The sequence below is a fragment of the Symsagittifera roscoffensis genome, chromosome 6 (assembly GCF_963678635.1).
Source record: "Symsagittifera roscoffensis chromosome 6, txSymRosc1.1, whole genome shotgun sequence".
Classification (NCBI taxonomy): domain Eukaryota; kingdom Metazoa; phylum Xenacoelomorpha; order Acoela; family Convolutidae; genus Symsagittifera; species Symsagittifera roscoffensis.
In genome coordinates this window covers 48,698,904-48,720,374 of record NC_087067.1, presented here as the reverse complement: position 1 = coordinate 48,720,374, position 21,471 = coordinate 48,698,904, and the positions used below count along the sequence as shown (strand labels likewise).

The 21,471-nt window shown below is 35.3% G+C and overlaps 1 protein-coding gene across 4 annotated transcripts; it reads right to left on the bottom strand.

The window, feature by feature from the left end:
* Nucleotides 1-490: 490 nt before the first annotated feature.
* On the bottom strand, nt 491-20,236 carry LOC134847761 (N-acetylgalactosaminyltransferase 7-like). Of its 4 annotated transcripts, none has more exons than XM_063864965.1 (11): nt 20,003-20,236; nt 16,264-17,014; nt 14,812-15,062; nt 13,257-13,817; nt 12,820-12,937; nt 12,387-12,533; nt 11,274-11,389; nt 10,763-10,877; nt 4,996-5,094; nt 2,039-2,164; nt 491-1,287 (listed from the first exon to the last, which is right to left on the bottom strand). In XM_063864965.1, exons 2-11 carry the CDS (start codon nt 16,405-16,407, stop codon nt 1,153-1,155), a joined length of 1,812 nt encoding a protein of 603 aa, XP_063721035.1. In that variant the 5' UTR covers nt 16,408-17,014; nt 20,003-20,236; the 3' UTR covers nt 491-1,152. The 4 variants fall into 4 exon arrangements, with proteins under 4 accessions (XP_063721035.1, XP_063721038.1, XP_063721039.1 ...); XM_063864968.1 differs by having other exon boundaries at nt 16,264-16,952; XM_063864969.1 differs by having other exon boundaries at nt 16,264-16,920; nt 20,059-20,236.
* Between the last annotated feature and the right edge of the window lie 1,235 nt (nt 20,237-21,471).

Sequence of the window (21,471 nt, the reverse complement as noted above, 5' to 3'; positions counted from 1 at the left end):
AATGTCAAAAAACTGAAGACTGAACCAAAATCCTGTCTTTTTTAAGCCCTGTCTTCATAATCTTTGCTTTTCAAAAATCTTTTTGATTGATTTTTTTGCGAAAAACTAACCCCATTAAAAACACCTGATCAAATAATGTTTTTACAACTGAGAAATCTTAAACCCAAAATTTACTTTTGAATCTATAATTCAAGATGTTTTCTTTTCGTGCCAATGCTGCTTTTGTTATTTTAAATAAGTTTGAAGAAAGCTTTAAAAGAAACAAAAGGTAAGACCACCATATTTAAAAATTGATAAGGAAGAGCTTTTACGAGCTCATGACCTAAATATGTTGATTCAATTATTTCAAAAAACTAAGGTCCAATGCTGATTTATGCACCAAACTCTACTCGTAACAAATATCAGCGCTGGAGAGCAAGGAAACTTCGCGCAGGACCCTACAGCTTCAGTTTAAGGTAAATTATTTTATTTTTTTATTTCGAAAAAACAATCAGTACTGATTTTTAATTCTAAGATAAATCGATTTAAAACACAACCAACGATGATATGTATACAACAGGACTGGTGAGTCAACAGAACAAATGTATATTTTGGAAACAGCGAGAAAGTCATCAATATTTGGCGGCTATCAAAAACCTCAGTGCACTATCATAAGAGAGCTCTTTTAAAAGTTAAACCTTGTTAGCACCTTGGTTGATATTTTATCAATCAAATTAAATAATATCTTACACCTGTAGAACTAATAATACAATGGACAGTAGTTTTCAAGTGCGGGAGCTTTTATGGAAATAAATAATAAACATTGCACTTCATGAAGATTTAAGATTAAATGAGAGCTCTGTAGGTGGAAAAAAATTGAACACCGGATAAAAACTAAAACCCATCAAACTGAACCGAGAAAACGATATGACATCACAAACATAATAATGCGATAAAACATTGTGAGGTAAAATTGAGAGCACTGTCACTTTTCCTACAATATTTTTGGAACCCTCTTCAAAACCTGTCACAATTAAGGATGATTATCCACAATAAGTCTGGTCTCATATTCGTCTTTTTTTATGATTCAGATCGTACTTCTACTGCGAATCTGAATATTAAGACACCATCTACCATCAGCACTTCAACTGTATGTGTAGGTATCGCATCTAGCTATAGAGTAGGTTTATTTCGCCACTGTTGATTTGGGTTGCTTGGGTCGCATGGTCTCAATTTGATCTTGCTCGGCTGAGTTGAGAGTTGCTCCACACATGTGTTACCCTTGATATTCTTCAGCTGTAGTGTTTCCTGAAAATTTGAGGGTTATAATACATACAACATGGAAAGAAACAACGCTTAAATAAGTAACATTAGCAAAAAAGACTAACTTTGTAGGTCAAAGAACAAATCAAACTTTTATTTTAGAAAAATATTTCCGCATAGAAATTTTGAAGTGGTTAAAACGCTTCAAATCTCTTAGCTCGCGCAGACAACGAGAGTTGAAGTGATGTGTATATTTTCCCGTATCGTACTTCAAAAGTTTCTTACTGGATAACTAGCCTTAATTTTATTTTACTGGCTACAGAAACTAGAAAAACATAACTAGTTTTTGTATAGGTAGTTTTTTTTCTATTTTTTGTCTTGTTAAAACATCCGAGAATTAGCTTTCAAAACGTCTGTTTTTACCGCACAAAAGCTTGTTCATTTTAAAACATTTAATTCGGCCCAAACGCTTTAGATAATTGAAGTTTATCGAAAACTTTTTCATAAAAACATTTATCAACCAAGAACGATTCTTTTGTCGCAAAAAAGTTTTAAAAACGACCAAAAAACTTTTAAAAAATCACTTCAAAAAAGCGCGCCACAATAAAAAAAATTTTGGAAAAGAGATCTTTACTCTGACATAGCTATGCCAGACATTGACCAGACATAGTTATGCTTTTGATCCCTCAATTTTGGACAGTTAAAAGTTTTTGATTGGTTGGAAATTTCCGCGCATTGGGACCTCTTTCTGTCATAAGAATAGTCCTTCACTTATGTGGATGCGTGTGTAAGTGACCTTATTGTATTCCCAAATGAAGAAGTCTTGAGTGCCGTGGCAGAATACATTGACGAGGGTGTCTCCTCTGGCATTGGTGCAGTGCTCATTCCACCTCAGCTCCTTGCCCTCTGTCACTCTCCACGCCTAGATAGAAAAATAAATGAGAACTAATAAACAGGTCGATCTCTTTACCTACACCAAAGGATCCATTTTTGAAAGGGGGTTCGTTACTACTACAGACAGAACTTAAATACGCCAAACCGTTCAAATATTCTTTTACGAAGGTGGATATCGTTACTATGCACAACGTGGGCAATTGTTAAGCTCAAAGCTCCTCATGCTTTTTCGACACCAGAAACTACGTATTTTTACTGCACATCCAATCAGGGCTTTTACACCTTGATGCATCATTCGACATATTATATGACGTCTATTTGTGACACCTGATTTTTTTTGGTGGTTGCCACAAAAACTGTATAAACTGATCTTCTACAACGTCATTTCGGAGTAATAAACATAAGTTGGCAACACGGCAAAAGACCCTGTGGAGTAATTTTAACGCCTGAAAAAATGGCAACAGAGGCATATTCAATTCTAAGGCATCTAAAAGAGATGAAATTGTCTCATGATCTTTTCGAGCCAGCCTCATTCCAAAACCTTTAAGATATTTCAAAAAATTTGGCTGCCAGTGAATGTGTGGCTGAAAACTGTAATAAAAACAATAAAATGAAGTTAATTGAACGCAACAGATAGGTTCGTCTTAGTGTAGCTGATAATTTCATGTAAAAAAAACCGGAAAACAAAAATATTTTTGTTTTTGAAAAGAGCCAGTGAAAATTTATCCGATTTTTAATCTCGTTTAAACCGTTAATCTTTGAAAAACCTCGTTTTAACCGTTAATCTTCGAAAAACTCAATTTCAAGTTCACCATCTGGTAGCTATATACTACTAGCCACAAGCTGAGTAAAATTTCAGGATGCTCAAAAAGCATTATGGCAAAATTTCATACTAATCTGCCTATTAGAGTAGATTATCTGATGTCAACTCCACAGACGTCATGCACAGAGGTGAAGCGGAGCTTCGCACCACTTGCGATTAAACACAAACATAAAAAACACAAGTCGAAAAAATGGAAACCGTTGAAAAAACCAGTTCTGCCAAAAGTTAAAATTTCGTATATCTCGATAGAAGTTGATTCTACGCTAACAAAAAATGAACTTCAAAAATGAAATTAGCACCGAAACAAAACTTACGAAGAAGAAATAAAGCCGGCTATCTTTGAGTAGACACAAGTTGATCTGAATAAGATATGATTTCATAAAAAAATCTTTATAGGTTTAAGTCCCACCTGAGAATGGAAAAACACAACTTGCACTTTCAACTACATCGGAAGGTGCCTACAGCACAAGAAAAAAAACATTAATGTGGCAACTAAGCTGACTATCTTTGAGCAGACACCTTTTGAGCCGAAAAACGGATTGATTTTTAAAAAATTACAAAGTTTCAAGTCCACCTCCCTGAACCTACAACGAACAATTGCACTCGCAAGTGTAATAATACCTGATTTTATCAAACAAGAATTTTTGCCCTGGAAACAGCACAGTATAAAATCACAAGGCCATAAAATACAAGCTGAAAACATTAAATCGAAAAAAAAACTAAAATTATTAAAATCAGATTTGTTAAAATGATAAGTTACAATTTTTCAACAAGCGATAAAAAATTCGAAATCAGAACAAAATCCATGCTTAACAAAAAAGCAGAAGAAAACAGTACCAAATAAAACAAATTTCATTTCACAAAAATGGGAAATGCACCGACGGAAACTAGGCACGATTCGCAAAAAAAACCAACATTTTTTCAAGAAAAATATTTGAAAACAAACTAACATCGGAAACGCACAATAATTATTTACTATCAAAATGAAGGTACTTTTATTTGGATTTTCAAGAAATTGAGCATGTCTGAAATTGAGCATGACTGAAATTTACCATTCCCACACATTTGACTATTCTGTGACTTAAATTATTTAAGGGAAAAAAAGTCTAGTACCCGATTGCCATACCCTTGATTATCGCAAGGGTAATTATTCACAGTTAGCTCGTAACACTTGTCACAGACATAATTTTTCAGTGTGCCTACGGAATTCATAATAGGGCTTTACATGAAGGCCAGATATTTTGCTTTTGTACATTTACTCCATGCGCCATGTAAATTGAATCACGCCACCAAAATTTGCCAGTTAAATTCAGCAGACGGAACGGTATAAAATTCCTTACCCTGTTGCCCTATTTAGTGAAATACATATGATGTTATTTACGTGATTTAGGATACATGATGGTGTTATAAACAACTCATCGAGCCATTGGACACAGAAACTCTGAACTGAGCAAAAAAAATCTGATAAGATCTGGTTAAGATTTACATGCAACAATTTGTTGGCTATTTTTCTGGTCTGGGTAATGTTGCTTGACCCTCATCCAACCTTTCGATTGAGAGGTGGAGACCTAACCACTTCACCACCGCTCTACGTCTCCGCCTCTCGACCGAAAGGTCTAAGGTTCGATGCTCACCGAGATCTATGCTTGACGGTGGGGAAACATTAACCAGCCCAGAAATATAACAAAAAAATTTCACTTAGTTCTTAATAAAGGGCACCAACAGCAGTATTCCATGATTGGCTGAACAGCTCGTATATTAGTTCCTTTTCTTGCGGATAAATCGCCTTAAAAGAACGTCCTTTTGCAATAATCTGGAATTCAAATCATTGAACTGATCCTTTAAAGATACTTCAATCCAAATCTTTTACAGAATAATATAGCAGAACGAAAGTAGAGTGATTCTACGCTACCTATTATGTCGACTACAATTACGAGTTTACCTCATTCGACAATCAATTATGACCTAGTCATACCGATTCGGACTGAACATTAATCGTCATTTCACGATTGACTGACACAGAATAGTAGACTGACCTGACTGGAGCTGAACCCGTGGCACCCACTGGCCCCTATTTCATTCCCATACGGTACCCCCATCCTGTCCAGGCACCCTCCAACACCCACATTTTTCAACTGAAACAAATCACAAAAATTTATACTCAAGCTGGAAACGATCTGTATCATGATTCTTTTCAGTTGCAGATTTATTGGGGGCTCTTTGACCCTCAGAAACTCGAAACCCTAGCCTCCTAAAAAGGATGCTTTTTTAGTTTTCTACGTCCATTTTCAGTCAGAAAAAAATTTGAATTTTTCTTAAGGCTCCAACATGCATAAAATTTAATCGCATCGCATCGTTTTGGTGGGAAACTTGCATGAAACGCCCAAAAATGTAACACACGCAGAAGAAACTCACTTTTGCCAAACTAAGCGACCAAAAAATCAAAGAAAATGAAACATAACATCATTCAGCTCGTTTTCCAATATATAGAAAAAAAAACTGAGATCAAAACAGAATCTTTCTGGCCAAATGAACTCTCAGCCAAATTATGCAAACAAAAAAGGTAAGAGCAAGACAAAAAAATCATTCCAAGAATATCACAACTGAACGGTTACAATCTTCAACACCTTTACTTTATCGAAAAACGCAAGGAAAGTAAATCTACAGCGAGTAAGAAAGCGAGAAAGAAAACATTTGAGAAAAGCAAGGACATTATTTCAACGACGATTAAGAAACGAAAAAACCGAACTGAAAAAATTACGTCATGTACGGTTCAACATTCGGAAATATATTTTTGAGTAGATAATCCACACTACGCACATCTGGCTGGGCCTCGAATTACGTCAGTACTAGCTTCACCAAGAACTAGTGAGCCGATCAAACTAAATTCGAAAATTGACTTCTCGTTGCAATTTGATCATTTTTGGTAAAACTGTTCACATCTCCAACCCAAAACTGTTCACATTTCCAACCCGAAAATTAGATTTTAGTAGTAAAAAATTCAATGATACTAGCGTGTAACGCACCTCCGGTGCCTCGAATTTTCAACAACTCAAACACTATTCTTTGAGTTTAATCTGACAGCACCCAATTACAGGGTTCGTAATTACAATAGTTGCCAAGTTTTTTATTCAAGTTTTTTATACAAATTTTGAAGAACCATAAAATTTTGTAAAGTTTTATATAAGTTCTTCGAAAAAGTTAAAATGAACTAAGAAACGTCACATCTAGGAAACTGAAAGCAATTGAGCAGTCGCATTTGGACGCAAGATTTGCAACTCGTGAAAGTACTCTTGCAGTACCCAACTACAACGTTGAGAAATTCAAATTTTGAGAAACTTCACCTTTTCTAAAAAAAAAAGTGTTCACATCTCGAAAAATACAAAAATTGAAGCAGTCTTTTTGATGGCAATAATCGCAATCTTTGAAAGTACGCAACTACAGGGTTGTGAATTTCACTTTAAAGAATTATTTTGTAATTTGAGTTTTCTGAAAATTTCCAGAAAAAATCACACAAATCGTCGTATCTTTTAAATAAAATGACTTGGGCATTCTTAATTGGAGGCCAAACTTACAACTCCTGAGATTACTCTGAGAGCCTCCCAACTACAGGGTAGGAAATTCGAACTTTGAAAAAAATAACTTAAATTTCATGAAACTTTTTTTGAAAAAATCACAAAAAACGTCATATCTAGAAAACTACAAGGATTTGAGCACTCAAATTGGTAGGCAAAACTCGCAACTCCTGAGAGTACCCCAAGAGCCTCACTACAGAAAAGAAAATTTCAAGTTTTGAAAAATTCTGATAAATTTTGAAAATAAAACCCAAAAAAAACGTCATATCTCGAAAACTACAAAAATTTGAGCAGCCATATTCAGAGGCAAGATTTGCAAACCCCTGAGAGTACCCTCACAGATTCCAATAACAGGATTGAGATCTTCACACTTTTAGAATTTTTAACATTTAAGTTCTTTTGAAAATTTCGGAGAAAATCATGAAAACGTCATATCTCGAAAACTACAAGAATTTGAGCAGTCATATTTGGCGGCAAAATTCGCAACTCCTGAGAGTACCCTGACAGAGTCTCATTACAGAGATGGTAATTTCAAGTTTTGTGAAATTTTTTATATCTCTAAGTTTTCTGAAAACTTTTTGAAAAAATCATAAAAAACATATCTCGAAAACTACAACGATTTGAGAAGTGAGAATTGGAGGCAAGATTCGCAACCCCTGAGAGTACCCTGAAAGCACCCAACTACAAGGTGAGAAATTTTTCTAAATAAAAATTTCTAGAAACTTTTGAAAAATCTCGAAAATTCCTAATCTCGTAAACTAAAAGGATTTGGTTATTCATAGATGAAGGCCAGAATCGCAAAACCTGGGAAAACTCTGACAATATCCTACTATTTGGTTGCTATTTTCAAATTTGATGAAACAAATACTGAATTTAAACTGGAAAATCGAAAAAAACTTAGGGTAGAAAATACGTACATGTTATTTTACTTTTAATTAGTGCAAAACAGCGGTTCAAAACTGGGGTGAGATTTCGCTTTTAGGATATAATTCGAGGGGGGGGGGGGGGGGGGTAAATAATTAGATACTAGATATCATTGGCGGACAATTGTTGATAAGATCCGCACTTGTTGACAGTTTTAGCTTGGTTGAAATTAATTTATGTACAAACTATATTAACAGAAGTGGCGCATGACTCATCTATTCGCCAGTCCAGCCAAAAGAACTGCGAAAGGCTCTGGAACAAAACTAATGTTTTCGTTTGGCGGATAATTGAATATTTCAGAAGAAAAGATGCCATATTTTTCTCATTAGGAAGAAGCATCGTGATATTTCAGAGTATTTTCAGGGTTCGTAATTACTAATGTTGCCAAGTTTTTTATTGAAGTTTTTTATACAAAATTTGAAGAACCACAAAATTTTGTGAAGTTTCATATAAGTTCTTCGAAAAAGTTAAAATGAACTAAGAAACGTCACATCTAGGAAACTGAAAGCAATTGAGCAGTCGCATTTGGACGCAAGATTTGCAACTCGTGAAAGTACTCTTGCAGTACCCAACTACAACGTTGAGAAATTCAAATTTTGGGAAACTTCACCTTTTCTAAAAAAAAGTATTCGCATCTCAAAAAATACAAAAATTGAAGCAGTCTTTTTGATGGCAATAATCGCAATCTTTGAAAGTACGCAACTACAGGGTTGTGAATTTCACTTTAAAGAATTATTTTGTAATTTGAGTTTTCTGAAAATTTCCAGAAAAAATCACACAAATCGTCGTATCTTTTAAATAAAATGATTTGGGCATTCTTAATTGGAGGCCAAACTTCCAACTCCTGAGATTGCTCTGAGAGCCTCGCAACTACAGGGTAGGAAATTCAAACTTTGAAAAAAAAATAACTTAAATTTCATGAAACTTTTTTTTGAAAAAATCACAAAAAACGTCATATCTAGAAAACTACAAGGATTTGAGCAGTCAAATTGGGAAGCAAAACTCGCAACTCCTGAGAGTACCCTAAGAGCCTCACTACAGAAAAGAAAATTTCAAGTTTTGAAAAGTTCTGAAAAATTTTGAAAGTAAAACACAAAAAAAACGTCATATCTCGATAACTAAAAGAATTTGAGCAGCCATATTCAGAGGCAAGATTTGCAAACCCCTGAGAGTACCCTCACAGATTCCAATAACAGGATTGAGATCTTCACACTTTAAGAATTTTTAACATTTAAGTTCTTTTGAAAATTTCGGAGAAAATCATGAAAACGTCATATCTCGAAAACTACAAGAATTTGAGCAGTCATATTTGGCGGCAAAATTCGCAACTCCTGAGAGTACCCTGACAGAGTCTCATTACAGAGATGGTAATTTCAAGTTTTGTGAAATTTTTTATATCTCTAAGTTTTCTGAAAATTTTTTGAAAAAATCATAAAAAACATCATATCTCGAAAACTACAACGATTTGAGAAGTGAGAATTGGAGGCAAGATTCGCAACCCTGAGTGTACCCTGACAGCACCCAACTACAAGGTGAGAAATTTTTCTAAATAAAAATTTCAAGAAACTTTTGAAAAATCTCGAAAATTCCTAATCTCGTAAACTAAAAGGATTTGGTTATTCATAGATGAAGGCCAGAATCGCAAAACCTGGGAAAACTCTGACAATATCCTACTATTGGGTTGCTATTTTCAAATTTGATGAAACAAACACTGAATTTAAACTGGAAAATCGAAAAAAACCTAATCATTGCAATATACGATATAGCTTAAACGTGAAAAAACTCTTGTTAAACATGCAAAAATAATACTTTGAAAAAGCTTAAACATAGCGAGATAGTGAAGCTCGCAAGTAAATATATAATAGATACTAGATGAAAGTTAAAAAATTAGGCGACGGGTCGACAGACAACCAAATTAATTAAAAAAACAGGTATGCAGACAGACAGACTTGGCCACGAAAAAAAAATACTGAAAAATAAATGACCTTGCGGAAAACTAATAGAAAAATTTTCTTAAGCATTGCAATATAAGATATAGCTTAAGCATGAAAAAATTCTCTCGTTAAACATGCAAAATTATTATGGTTAAACATGGGAGATAGCTGTCACTCGCATTTAAATATAGTATAGATATAGATGGATAGATATAGTTAGATAGATAGATGTAACAAATTCAATAATGTAACCCAATAGGAAACTTATGAAGAAACGTCTAAAGAAATACCACAAAAAAGAAATGAACCATAAATTATATATATAACCTCAACGCCTTTATACATTCAAACTCAGAAAATTAAGGAAAATTGCGAAAGGAGCAACTTTTCATAAAAAATGAACCATTTAGTTTGAAAAGACACATATAAAAATGAAGCTAAAAAAACAAGTAGAGACGGTTGCGACCTCGAGATTTGAAGACTCACGCCCTGCCTCTCAGCCACGAACTCTTACCAATCGGTAAACTATAGTAACAAATGAAGCAGCTACAATGCTAATGAATTGCCAATGCCATGCAGCAAAAGTGCCACCAAATATGAATAGAGACAAAGTTGCAGGTTATATCTTGGAATATAACAAGCTGAAGACACCACACTAACTTGGCATGTAATTAACTGGAAAGTATAAAGCCACATTATGTATAAAATAAGCATTTAAAAAAATTGAGTTGGAAAATTTCTGAAATCGCGTTTTTATTATTTATGTGTTTGAAACAAATAGATTTGTTTTTGTTCATTTGATGATTTAACACAGAGGCGAAGCTTCGCTTCGTGAACACTAGCGAGAACACGACAAAAAGCAGCTCAATAAAAAGCAAAAATAAAAAGTACAAATAAGCCTTGAATTAGCAAAAAATTCAGCTACATCCGAGAAACAAACCTGCGACCTAGAGATTAAGAGTCTCACACACTAACCACTCAGCCAGGGACGCTTAAAAGGGGTCAAACACTAGTCACAAAAAAGCAGAGAACAGATGCTATGCAATTTCCAATGCTACAGTGAAATTTTAAATTAAGTGAACACTTTAAATGAACACTTTTATTTGCGAGTTAGGTTAGAAAAAAAAGGTTCGTAATAATACACCAAGCTGACGCAAAAAAGCATCAATTGTTAACTTATTAGTAATCGAATGTTAAAGCACATGCTATCAAAAAGTCCTAAAGGTGCTTCCAAAAGTAGCACAAATATTTGCGACTAAGGTTGAAAAAAAAGAATAGTCATACTATTACACTACGCTCACTTTATTTCGCTAGTGTAATGACAGTTTAAAATTGGCACTCTCTTTGGAACACTTTGCAAAACTACAGACCTCTCCCCAAATGATGTTCTTGTGTGGTCTGGGGTAGTATTTGGGAAGATCATAGGCCACATTATCCATGAACCACTTGAACGAGTTCCTCTCCTTATCCGCATTACACTGCTCTCTAAACAAAACAGAGTATAAACAGCCAAACTGCAAACAAAATTTAAAAGAAACATCAATGCGATCGAGTGTTAAATAAAACATATGTAAGCATGATTAAATAAAGAGAAACTAGCTGACGTATAAGCTAACCGAAATATTCGTAGCATACAACCGAAACAAAAGAATTTTGCATTGAAACTTGCTATGTTTACGTATTTAGCATAACTTCTTATAAATTTGACTGGCTCATATGTTAGCTAAATTTTACATCGGGTAGTTTATATTATATCCTACCAAATACTTACATTATTGATCCAACGAACTCATGAACTCGACAAATTTATGCATCTCAAATTTCAAGGCACAATTCGCATATTTTAGTGTCATTGATCTAATCACAAGAAAGACTTCTTACCTGATTTTCTTCATGGCAGACACATCCCCGTAGTTTTTGCCCACTAAATTGGGTCTAGAAATGTAGAAGTCCTGCTTGTACTCATCCATCCACACTTCCGCCACTCGCATGTGGTTCTAAACAACAATTTTTTTTACCAATGTTTTCTTGATGTTTTCACGTATATTTTGTCACTTCCTTTGAAGATTTCCAATTTCGTATTTCATTCGATAAAACTGGCAGTGCTTGTAACACAATTGGGTTCCTTAGCTGTCCCCTCACTGTTTCTGGTGCTTCATGTTATAATTTTCGTTTCGGCATATTCACCATTAACAATGAGAAACAAGGATATCCGGTTACTGTGAATGTAAAAAACAACGATTTAGACAGTTTTTTTTTCCAAATTAGTGTAGTTTTTGTGCTCGGTGTGAGAAAAGGAGCTGACGTATAAATATAATTTAGGCATATTAGACAGTCGTAGTAAAATAGGCCAATTGGACAAAAATAAAACTAGTTTTATTTGCTTAAAATTAAGTTTTAAGGTCTTAAATTAGGCATAATTCAGCTTATAAGCCTGCTCGCGTGCTGTATTCTTTCGAATTAGGACAAAAAATCAAAAAAATTCAAACCGGTTTTTCTCGACACTGGGAAAAGTGTTTGGAAATTTCTAACGTGATTCGAAACACGAATGTAAGGGCTTTAATATGATATATCACTCAACGCAGTCCGATCATTATTTGTGGTACTTAATTTTGCGTGGAAAACAAAAAAACTAAAACAGGCCTGGATACGAAGTTCCTCCCCATTTTCAATGGTCGGAACAATGAATTCTTTTTCTTCTTTACAGATTCACTTACCACACAAGAAGATACTCGAATTCGATCTACAGTATGTTTAGTTTTTATATGACAAACTGTGTACGTTATTCAAGATATCAATCAATATCGGGAATTTCTAAACAATTACCCCAGATTTCAAAAGTGAGGGATTCGCCCCTAATTACACATTAAAACACGCTTACCCATTAGACTAGTTCATAATGAGGCGAGTCTTCGTTACTGAGTACAATAGGGACAGGGAAGTAATATCTAGATCCAATTTGTGCTTATAAATGAAATCTAAAACATTAATTACCAGGTCTCCCCATGAAGTTCCCTCAGTTCCAGGCGCTGTTGGTCCAGGGGCGGGATCGTAGGCTCTGTATCCAGGCACGTATGGTCTGTAGATGTGTCCCACTCGAGAACAAGGCACAAACAAAACTTCACCGCCACACATCCAGGCCTGCAAAAAGATGTCCATTCGCATTTACTTTCTCATTTTAATAAAAAAGAGAAGTGGAAGCATTATTTCAGAAGTTAAATCTGAAGGTTTCAATAAAAACACATGTGTGTTTCAAAACCACTTGAATAGACCAACCAGTGCCCTGATGGCTTAACCAACTTTGAGACCAATGTGTAATACAAAAATGCATTACGAAAATAAGCAGAAATCTTATTAGTTATTACTCAAATATATAAAAACTAAATTGAAGTGCCATTATGTGCGGAAAGCTTCCAAATATGTTTACTTTGAACGATATCTCGTACTGTTCGGCCCCCCATATCTCCAGTCCCCTGTCATAGCCCCCCAGTGCCCAGAAGAAGTCCTTGTCCACTGCGAACAGACCGCCTGCCATCACTGGAGACCTGAAGCATCATCCAATTATTAACAGCATCGTTCATAAGCTCAAGAGAACGTAGAAAATTTTCTGGCCCAAAGCATAATAAGTGTCATTATTAGTCAAATGTCCAATGGCACCTTTGTTAATTTGAGACAAACAATGAATTCGGTCCTGACATATATAATCCTCGGTTCCAACAATTTCACAAAGAAGACCATCACAACATTAACACTCGCAGGTTTTTAAATCTTTAGGAATACATCTAATGAATAAACCATTCAAGCTGTGGGACGAAACTCCATAGTTACGAAATCATTCTTTAGATAGTAACAGTATTTTCTTACCAATAAGGTTCGCTTGTGTATTTATGTTTGTCTAGCTCTCGTTTAGGCACATCGTATCTTTTGTAATTGAAGTCCCAGTCAAATCCACCCTGAGCATGTTCTCGCGATTGAGGTCTCATTTCGAACGTCATCGCGTCAATTACATCAACAAGGGGAACTGTTACTGCTTTTTTATTTAGGGCAATCGGGGTCACCAAAGGTGGGTACCAGTTCGGACTGGCTTCGCAGTGAGCGTCGAGGAATATCAAAACTTGACCTCTAGTTGCAGCTTCAGCTCCTAATATCCTCGCTCGGATCAAACCCTGACGACCGCCTTTCTTCTGACTCCGGACTATTTTCACCAAGTCGCCGTAAGTTTCGCTCATGTGGTCTTCAAGAGGTGTGGCCAGATTGGCCCTGGAACTGGCATCGTCAAAGAGAACCACTTCAGCCAGATACTCTGACGGAATTGTGTTGACGGCGGAGTGCACCGTTCTAATTACAGTGCCAAGTGGTTCGTTGTGGAACACAATGATGACGGAGGCATTCGGCAGAAGTGTAGGGTAGTCCCAATTTTTGCACCTAAAATGAAAATATTTCAGAAAAGATACAAATCGCGAGAGTGAAGTGACCAAGAACCTCGCCAGTCAGTCCAACTGCCGGCGGTTTGAGGTACTTAATGATCCAATCTGCTCACATTGTTTAGATTCAACATTACATCGCCCAGAAAAATAACCAAAAATTGGATGTAGTTCTTAATCTACCAAAAAAGCAATTCACCACAAATAAAAAATATCACGCATGTTGAACTTTTCCCTTTTGGATAAAACTGTTACACGGCTTTGTAGATAATAAGCATAAAATAGGTTTCATAACGCAGCCACGAACGTTCATTCCAAAATTATTTGATATTAAGTTGTCAAACGCCTAAAATTAACTTAAATTTCTGTCTCCGTCAAGAAAGCCTTGGGGTGTTTCGCAATATAAACATACCCTTTGATTATAACTGATCAAAACAATATACAAATTTTACTTCTGAAATTTAACGGGAAAACTTCGTGTTCATTCTACCGAACGGTCACTTATCAACTACTTCAATCATATTTCAAACAATACTTCAGCTATTTTCCGTAATGCTTTTCATCTGATTACGCTAAGTTAAGGACGGTTTTAAATTTCACTTATAGTTTTTAACACGTCAAATGAGCAGAAAACAGCACAGAAAGCAATCAAAAATTGAAATGGTCGACAATTTTAACCCCAAATATCGAATTTTTACACGTAAAGTTTTGTTCAAATTGCTCGGTTGTTACAAAAAATGTCAATTAGTTAGACCATTAGAAAAAAAAATAATCTTTTTACTAAACCTAGTAACAGCACTCGTTGCACCTTAAAAATGATGCTTATGTGAGGTGGGGAGAGGAAAGATAGCCGCTTTCCCTCATCATAATTAAGCCCACTGTGCGGCCGAGATAATGGAAAAGATAAGACATAAGGGTCAGTTGAAAATTCAGATGGTGATGGGGGGGGGGGGGCAGTCACTTAGTCAGGAGGGCAAAGACATCATTTAACTCACTCTGGTTCTCGCAAGTCCTTCGCTTCTCTGTCGTAGGATATCTTGTCGCTCACAAACATGTTGAAGCCATTCTCTTTGATCTTCTTCTGCTCTTCATCCTTCTCTGCCTTCTCAGCGTAAACTGGCCTTCCGAACTCGCCCGGTCCCTCTCTGTGGCTCTTCGGTTTCTCAAAGTTGCCCAGTTGCGATCTCATGATTGGCGGGTGAAGGGTGCGCTTAGCATCTGTCTTCACCACGCCAGGCAAATCATCCTGTACAGCAAACAATGTAACAACACCCCATTAATTGAACGCAGAGGAGAAGCAAAATAACGGGCAGTTGCGATTGCAAGCTAGCGAAATTTAAAAAAAAGAGACGTAAATCTCGTTTTTTAATAATTGACAAAATAAGATAATCTCAATTTCAGAAAAAAAAACATTCGAGAAAAACAGCATTAAATAAGTTTTTGCCGACCGGCTTCGAAGCCGACAATACTTGGGTATACGCTCGTTGATGAGCCGAAAACAAAAAAAAATCGATAACAAAATGCCATTATTTTTTTTGAGCGATTAAAATTTAAAATTTGAAGTTTTTACAACCCATCACCTCTAGGATACTCAAAAAAATCATATTTTGCGCTTGAAACCATAAGGTGACTCAGCCGCTAAAACTTATGTTGAAACTATTTGATCGGAATTTTTTAATGAAAAAAAAACTTAAAACAACGACTGTGAATTCTGGAAAAAAATTGTTCAAATCAGAAGAGAATTCTATGCTTGAGAAATTCAGCCGACGAAAATGAGCAGACAAACAGCATTCCGAAAATTCAATTTTCCCCAGAAAAAAGTCAATTACTGCAAACTTACTAAAAAAAGGTCCGACTGTGATTCAAACGCCACACCTTAGGGTGCAAAGGTACTCGCGTTACCGCTGGCACAAGAGAGAAGGATTCTTAAAGTTATTTAGATTCAAAAACAAAGTTCAATTTCTTACAGATTTGTCCTAAAAGTTGTTATGAAGAATATCTGGTTCCCGATTGCGAAAAAAACTTGCTCCTGCAAATGAAAATTATGAGCCGTCAAGGCGAATCTATTCTGTAAGGTGACAATTTGTAACAGGCGACAACATGTAACAATTGATTAGGTAGCAACTTTGGCAGCTACTGATTCATGCGCGTTGTTCCTCTCGCGCCAAATGTAAGCTCAGCGGGTAGCAGAGGACGCTTCCTGTCAATGGTATGCTACGAATTGTCGCCGGTTACAAACTGTCGCCAACCGAACTATTTGAGAACTAGTCCCTAAAAGCTTTTAAAAATCCTTAAAGGAAACAATTACCGTAACAAAAAACTGAAAATAAATGACCAAAAACGACAAAGGCTTGTTGATTTAGTACAAAAATTTAACACTGGACCTATGTTAAAACAAATTTCCCCAGCTTGATTGCGCAAAAAAAATGTATAATTAGGACACTCACCTCGCTCATGCGTTTGAATTTTGGGTTGCTCTCTCCCTCTTCGCCAAATTCACCGTCCGATTCAACTACAAAATAATGCACCAGAAAAAGACATGTAGTAAAAACAGCACAGAATTTGATCCAAGTCTTCAACTTCAGCCTCATTGCGACAGACAGACAGGCGGCTAAGTTCAAAGTTATCTAACCACTTGAGTTCTTTTTATGCAAAGCAGTGCAGATAATATAAGAGCACGGAGAGTAATATTGAACTTGGTACAGCTAGTCGATTCAATAAGGCGAGGAGAGGCAATAAATGCAAACAAATAGTCTTGCAAGAAAGAGTAATAAAGTAACACTAGTTGGTAACTAAATAAAGAGGAGCGGCGGAACAAAGACAAAGAGTAGCGGGGGTTGTTGTGTCTGGAGGCGACCAATATCTGGTCAGGAAAATTTTGGGTTACAAACTGTGGTCGTGGTCCAGGAGATGAAATAATTTGCACCTCAGCTGGTTACTATTTGATAATTGCAGATTGTAATGCAATATGAAGCTCCCTTGTAACGTACCCCTTTGGAATGTTTTTTAGTCCGGGCAAATAAAATAATGGTGATAACAAAATGCTCGCGCGGTAGTATTCGATTAACAAGAGGTGCTTGCGTGGATGTCGAGTGATTGATTTTCTCAGTTGGCACAAATTATTACACCGGACTGCCTTTGATAAACGAAGAAAAAATTAACGAAAAAAAAATAATGAGTGCGAGCAAACAGGGCGTGCTGTAAAGGTCACTCACAGGCCAACTAAGAGATATGACTTCTTTTATTTTTACTAATCTAATTTAAGGCCACTAATGGTTTCGTGGGCGCCGAAGTACTAACTAGGCCAATGCGCACCCTGTCTATGCTATTCTAAGTCTACCACAACAACACACCAAGCAAACAATAACAACTGATCTGAAATTGGTCAACCGAAAATTACGATACATTTATTACCTTTATTGGGTCTACAAAAAATGTATTTTGATCGGGTTCATTAATTGATTCGAATTAAACAGATGAAAATGGTTATAATTCTATACAAAAATACTCGTAAAATTTTTTCGTAAGAATCAGCGAAAGTTACAGAAGAAAATTTTTGCTGTTTTCTACAGGTAATCAGTTGATGGTAGAAAATTTACCAACTGTTTTGTGACTGCTGCGCTGTGACAAACACAAAGTCAGAAAGTCTAACAAAGATACGGTTAGAAAAGATTATTATTACTTCACTTATCGCATCTCGCTTCCTTATTCAGCCCAGCGTGACACATTTTGGGGCGCACAAATAACCAAATTTGCAATCATTAAAAGCGTATTGTGACATTTGAGGGGGCGAGGGGAAGGGGTTTTGACAGTCTTTATTTTCCGGCTGAAAACACCAATGTTTACAGAATAGCTGAACAAATTACAACAAACAGTTCCTTCTCCGTTCAGGACGCCTTCCGACTTACTGGCATTTGCTACCTGATTGAAGAACGCAGCGGAGTGAAGTAGTTAAATATCACTACAATTCAAACCTTTATTGGTAACTGAACACAACAGGAACACTTCGAACCACTTAAGCGCACCCTTCAAAAATTAAGCAGAGAAAAGAATAATTAAAAATGATCGAGGAAAACCACTTGAAATACCCGGTAATAAAAAGACCGCATTACCATTTCTCAACACGCAAAAATATAGAAAGAAAAAGGAGGGCTATTTTTATTTAAAATTTGAAGGCAAAATAAACAGAATTCCCAAAACATAGTTTTTATTGCAAACCCACCTTGCACTGTTTTCGATAATACTTATTACACAGAAGCGAAGCTGAGCTTCGCACCCTTTGCGATACACGAAGCAACTGACTCGTAAAAAATGACAAAACGCCAAAAAGAACAACACCCGAAATTTCTAAACGTTTGTTCCAAACTGAACTTCATTTTGATGAAAACCTGTACCAAACCACAACAGTCAGTATTGAACTAGCCTGAAAACTCCGAATGGCGCTACAAAATTTTCAGCAGTAAGAAAGACAAAATCAAAAAAATCTGAAAAATTGAAAACATTACGTGAAAATATAATTTGAAAAAATTGGAAAAACTACAGCTACAAAAACTTCATGGATGTATCGGATGAAATTCATGAACAGTCTCAAAACAATTGGAAACCATTCATCGAGCAACAAAGGCGGCATATTTTGGGTCGAAACCTGTTGAACCTAAAACTAAACTGTTGTCATAAAAAATTTCATTAAGTTTTTTAAGTTTTTACGACCCATCGATACTGAAGCACATAATCCTAAACGAAAAAATGTTGCTTTCAAAAGTACCCAATATAAGTTGAATGAGCCGAAATAACAAACTGTTTATGCAAAAAAAAATGAAAAAAAAATTACGCAAAATCAGACTTGGTAAATTTACAAAATACTGAACTTTCAGTTATAGTAAAAAACTGCTTAAAACGGAAGAAAACCCATGCTTTAAAAATTAGGCCAATAAAAACCCTACCAAATCAAAAATGTGCGTTCAAAAAACGGAAAATTAACCCGCAGAAACTAGGACGAAAACCACGAACCCGAAAAAAAAATGAATCATTTTTTTGAAAAAATAACTACACCCGGAAACATTCTTTACCTAGTCACTACTTAAATGATGGTAGTTTCAATTGACTTCTAAGAATTTGAGCATGTCAGAAGGTAAATATCATGTCTGGTAAATATCATGTCTGATATTTACCATTCTTACTTAAATGACCATTCTGTGAACAAAGTTATTTACGGGAAAAAAGTCTAGTACTCGATTGCAATATCATTGCTTATCGCAAGGGTAATAGTTATATAATTCTGAAGAACCACTTTCAATAAAAACTTATTTTCATCCAGGCAAAATTATATCAATGAAGTGCCATGTCAATAAATCATGTTACTGAAAAAAAAAACAGAGAAAGTAGCAGGGGCGGATCTAGGATTTTCTCGAGGGGGGTGCGGATTTTCAAAAAATTTCGAAGTAGATAAATTATATGGGCAATAAAATTTTGGCGCTAAATGTGTAATGGCTATAAAATCTGCTTTTATACACGTGAACTAATACTATGACCGATATCCAAATCTCAGAGGGCGCAATGGGCCATATAAATTTGTGTTCATCGTTTTGCTTATCAAAATATACAACAATAAATCCTAACCCGTTCTCGCCAGGAGATTAATCACAGGAAAAAAGTAACCAGCGAAAGCCAACCCGGATGATTAAACCCCACTGGTCTGACTCAATTATCGAGACAACAGGGCTATTTATGACCCCTTGTTCATAATGTTCAAACCGAATTGATCATAAATAAAAGAGGAAACAGAGATTTGTTCATGAAACAGACTGGTACAAAAGCCGAAAAAGATGTGACTTGCTATCAAAAAAAAGTTAAAATAGTTCACCATATTTAATGAACTGTTCTAGGGCTTCACCCAAATAAAACAAAATAAATTGGAAAATAAAAAAGTAACTTTTGTCTGCTTTTTTCCGGTCAGTCGAACAGGTTTTCTGAAATCTCCAAATTGACATTGAAATAGCCAGTTATGCTAAATAACAAGTAAGCTAAAAATCAGAAAAAAATCCTAGTTTTTGGAAAAGTTCTCAGATAATCTAATCATCACTAGGGAAAAAACGAACAAGAATAGTAACAATTTTTCGACTTAACGTTCAGGCTAATTCCTATTTTCGATCCCAAAAATACCAGTGAAGATAATATCCTGTTGACCTGATAAGGGCGTCCGATGTCTGACCATCAAAAGGGATGCTAATGCCAGCAGAGACATAACATCTTCATCGATTTTGTTTGATCTCGTAAGTAGCCAAAATAATGCAACAAATCCGAAAAATAAAAGCTGAACTAAAAATACTCGATCAACTCAACTCAAAACACAAGATAACTGTTATTTTTTGCAAAAACAAATATTAGTTTTTGAGTGAAAACATTACTTTCAGCACCAGCATGTGCGGAGCGGAGCACGCTCAACTTCAAGTCAACACAATGTTCCTTTAAAATCTAACTTCAGTCAAAATAATCCTTATACATCATGTCTGAATTACACAATAGACATCTTCAAACAAGGATAGCCAGTTACTGTGCAAGTAGCACAGAAGGTTCCGACCAGTCTTGAAAAAAATGCATTTTATTTTTTTTTTCAATTTGTGTCGTTTCTCTGCGTTTTGCGATAGAAGGATCTGAACGAAAAACTAGAACTTATGCATATTCGACAGTCATAGTACATAAGCGAATTGAACAACAGTTTTTGTAGAAAATGACAAGACAAAAAAAAACAATTTTTTCAATGTTTAGAATCACGACTGAAAGCGCTTGAAAATGATAAATCACTCAACTCAGTCCGATGATTATTTGTGGTACTTCATTTTGCGTGAAAAAAAGAACACACCGAAATACAAAATTCTTCCCCATTTTTGCAACGTCGGAACAATAATTGGAATCTTCAAATATACAAACATCACGTGGAAAAAATGAACTCAAAATCTTGGCGCTACTTAAAACAAATTTCACGCTAAATGGTTCAATAAATTGGAAAAGTGTTATATTCCTCAAAATAGCAGGCTTCCCAATCCTCTTTGCAAAATTCGGACACGCCTTTTATTTCAGTTTAAATAAAACCTGAGTTGAAATCAGATGATAAGATTTAAGAGATCATATTGAAAATATCACAGATAAAAATTTCTTTGTTAAGTAACTGAAAGTTCACTTAATGTCTTATTTATAAAAAAAAACTGTGACCTAGGAAATAAAACAAGCAAATTAGACAACCGTAAAATAATTGAATTTAGACGATAAAAGTTTGTGAATTTAGACAATACAAAATGGGCCATTAACATTTTTGTTTAGAATGAAGTTGCACAAAAACAACAAAAAGAGTATAAAATCACAGAATTGATCAAAATTATTATTTTAAATTAATTATATAACGTTAAATCGAAAAAGTATAGTACATTTCTGAAAGAAATAAAATATACAAGTGTGACATTAATCAGCTGATTTGCGCTTGGAAAAAAAAAGAATTTACTCTTACTCAAGCAAAAGTTAATTTAAATCTAAAAACAAATTTCAGTAAACAAACACAACTTGCACACAAGCTATAGTCTAAACTCCGTTACCTTGTTAAAGTCTAAATTGCTTGTCGTTTTATTTCCAAAACCTCAAAAACTAAATGATATTTAAAC

Coding starts and splice junctions, on each gene's coding strand:
- LOC134847761 (XM_063864965.1), bottom strand. CDS start 16,407: ATGAGGCTGAAGTTGAAGACTTGGATCAAATTCTGTGCTGTTTTTACT. Junction 12,534..12,819: donor AGTACGAGATATCGTTCAAA/GTAAACATATTT, acceptor ATCTTTTTGCAG/GCCTGGATGTGTGGCGGTGA. Junction 5,095..10,762: donor AGAACATCATTTGGGGAGAG/GTCTGTAGTTTT, acceptor GATTTGTTTCAG/TTGAAAAATGTGGGTGTTGG.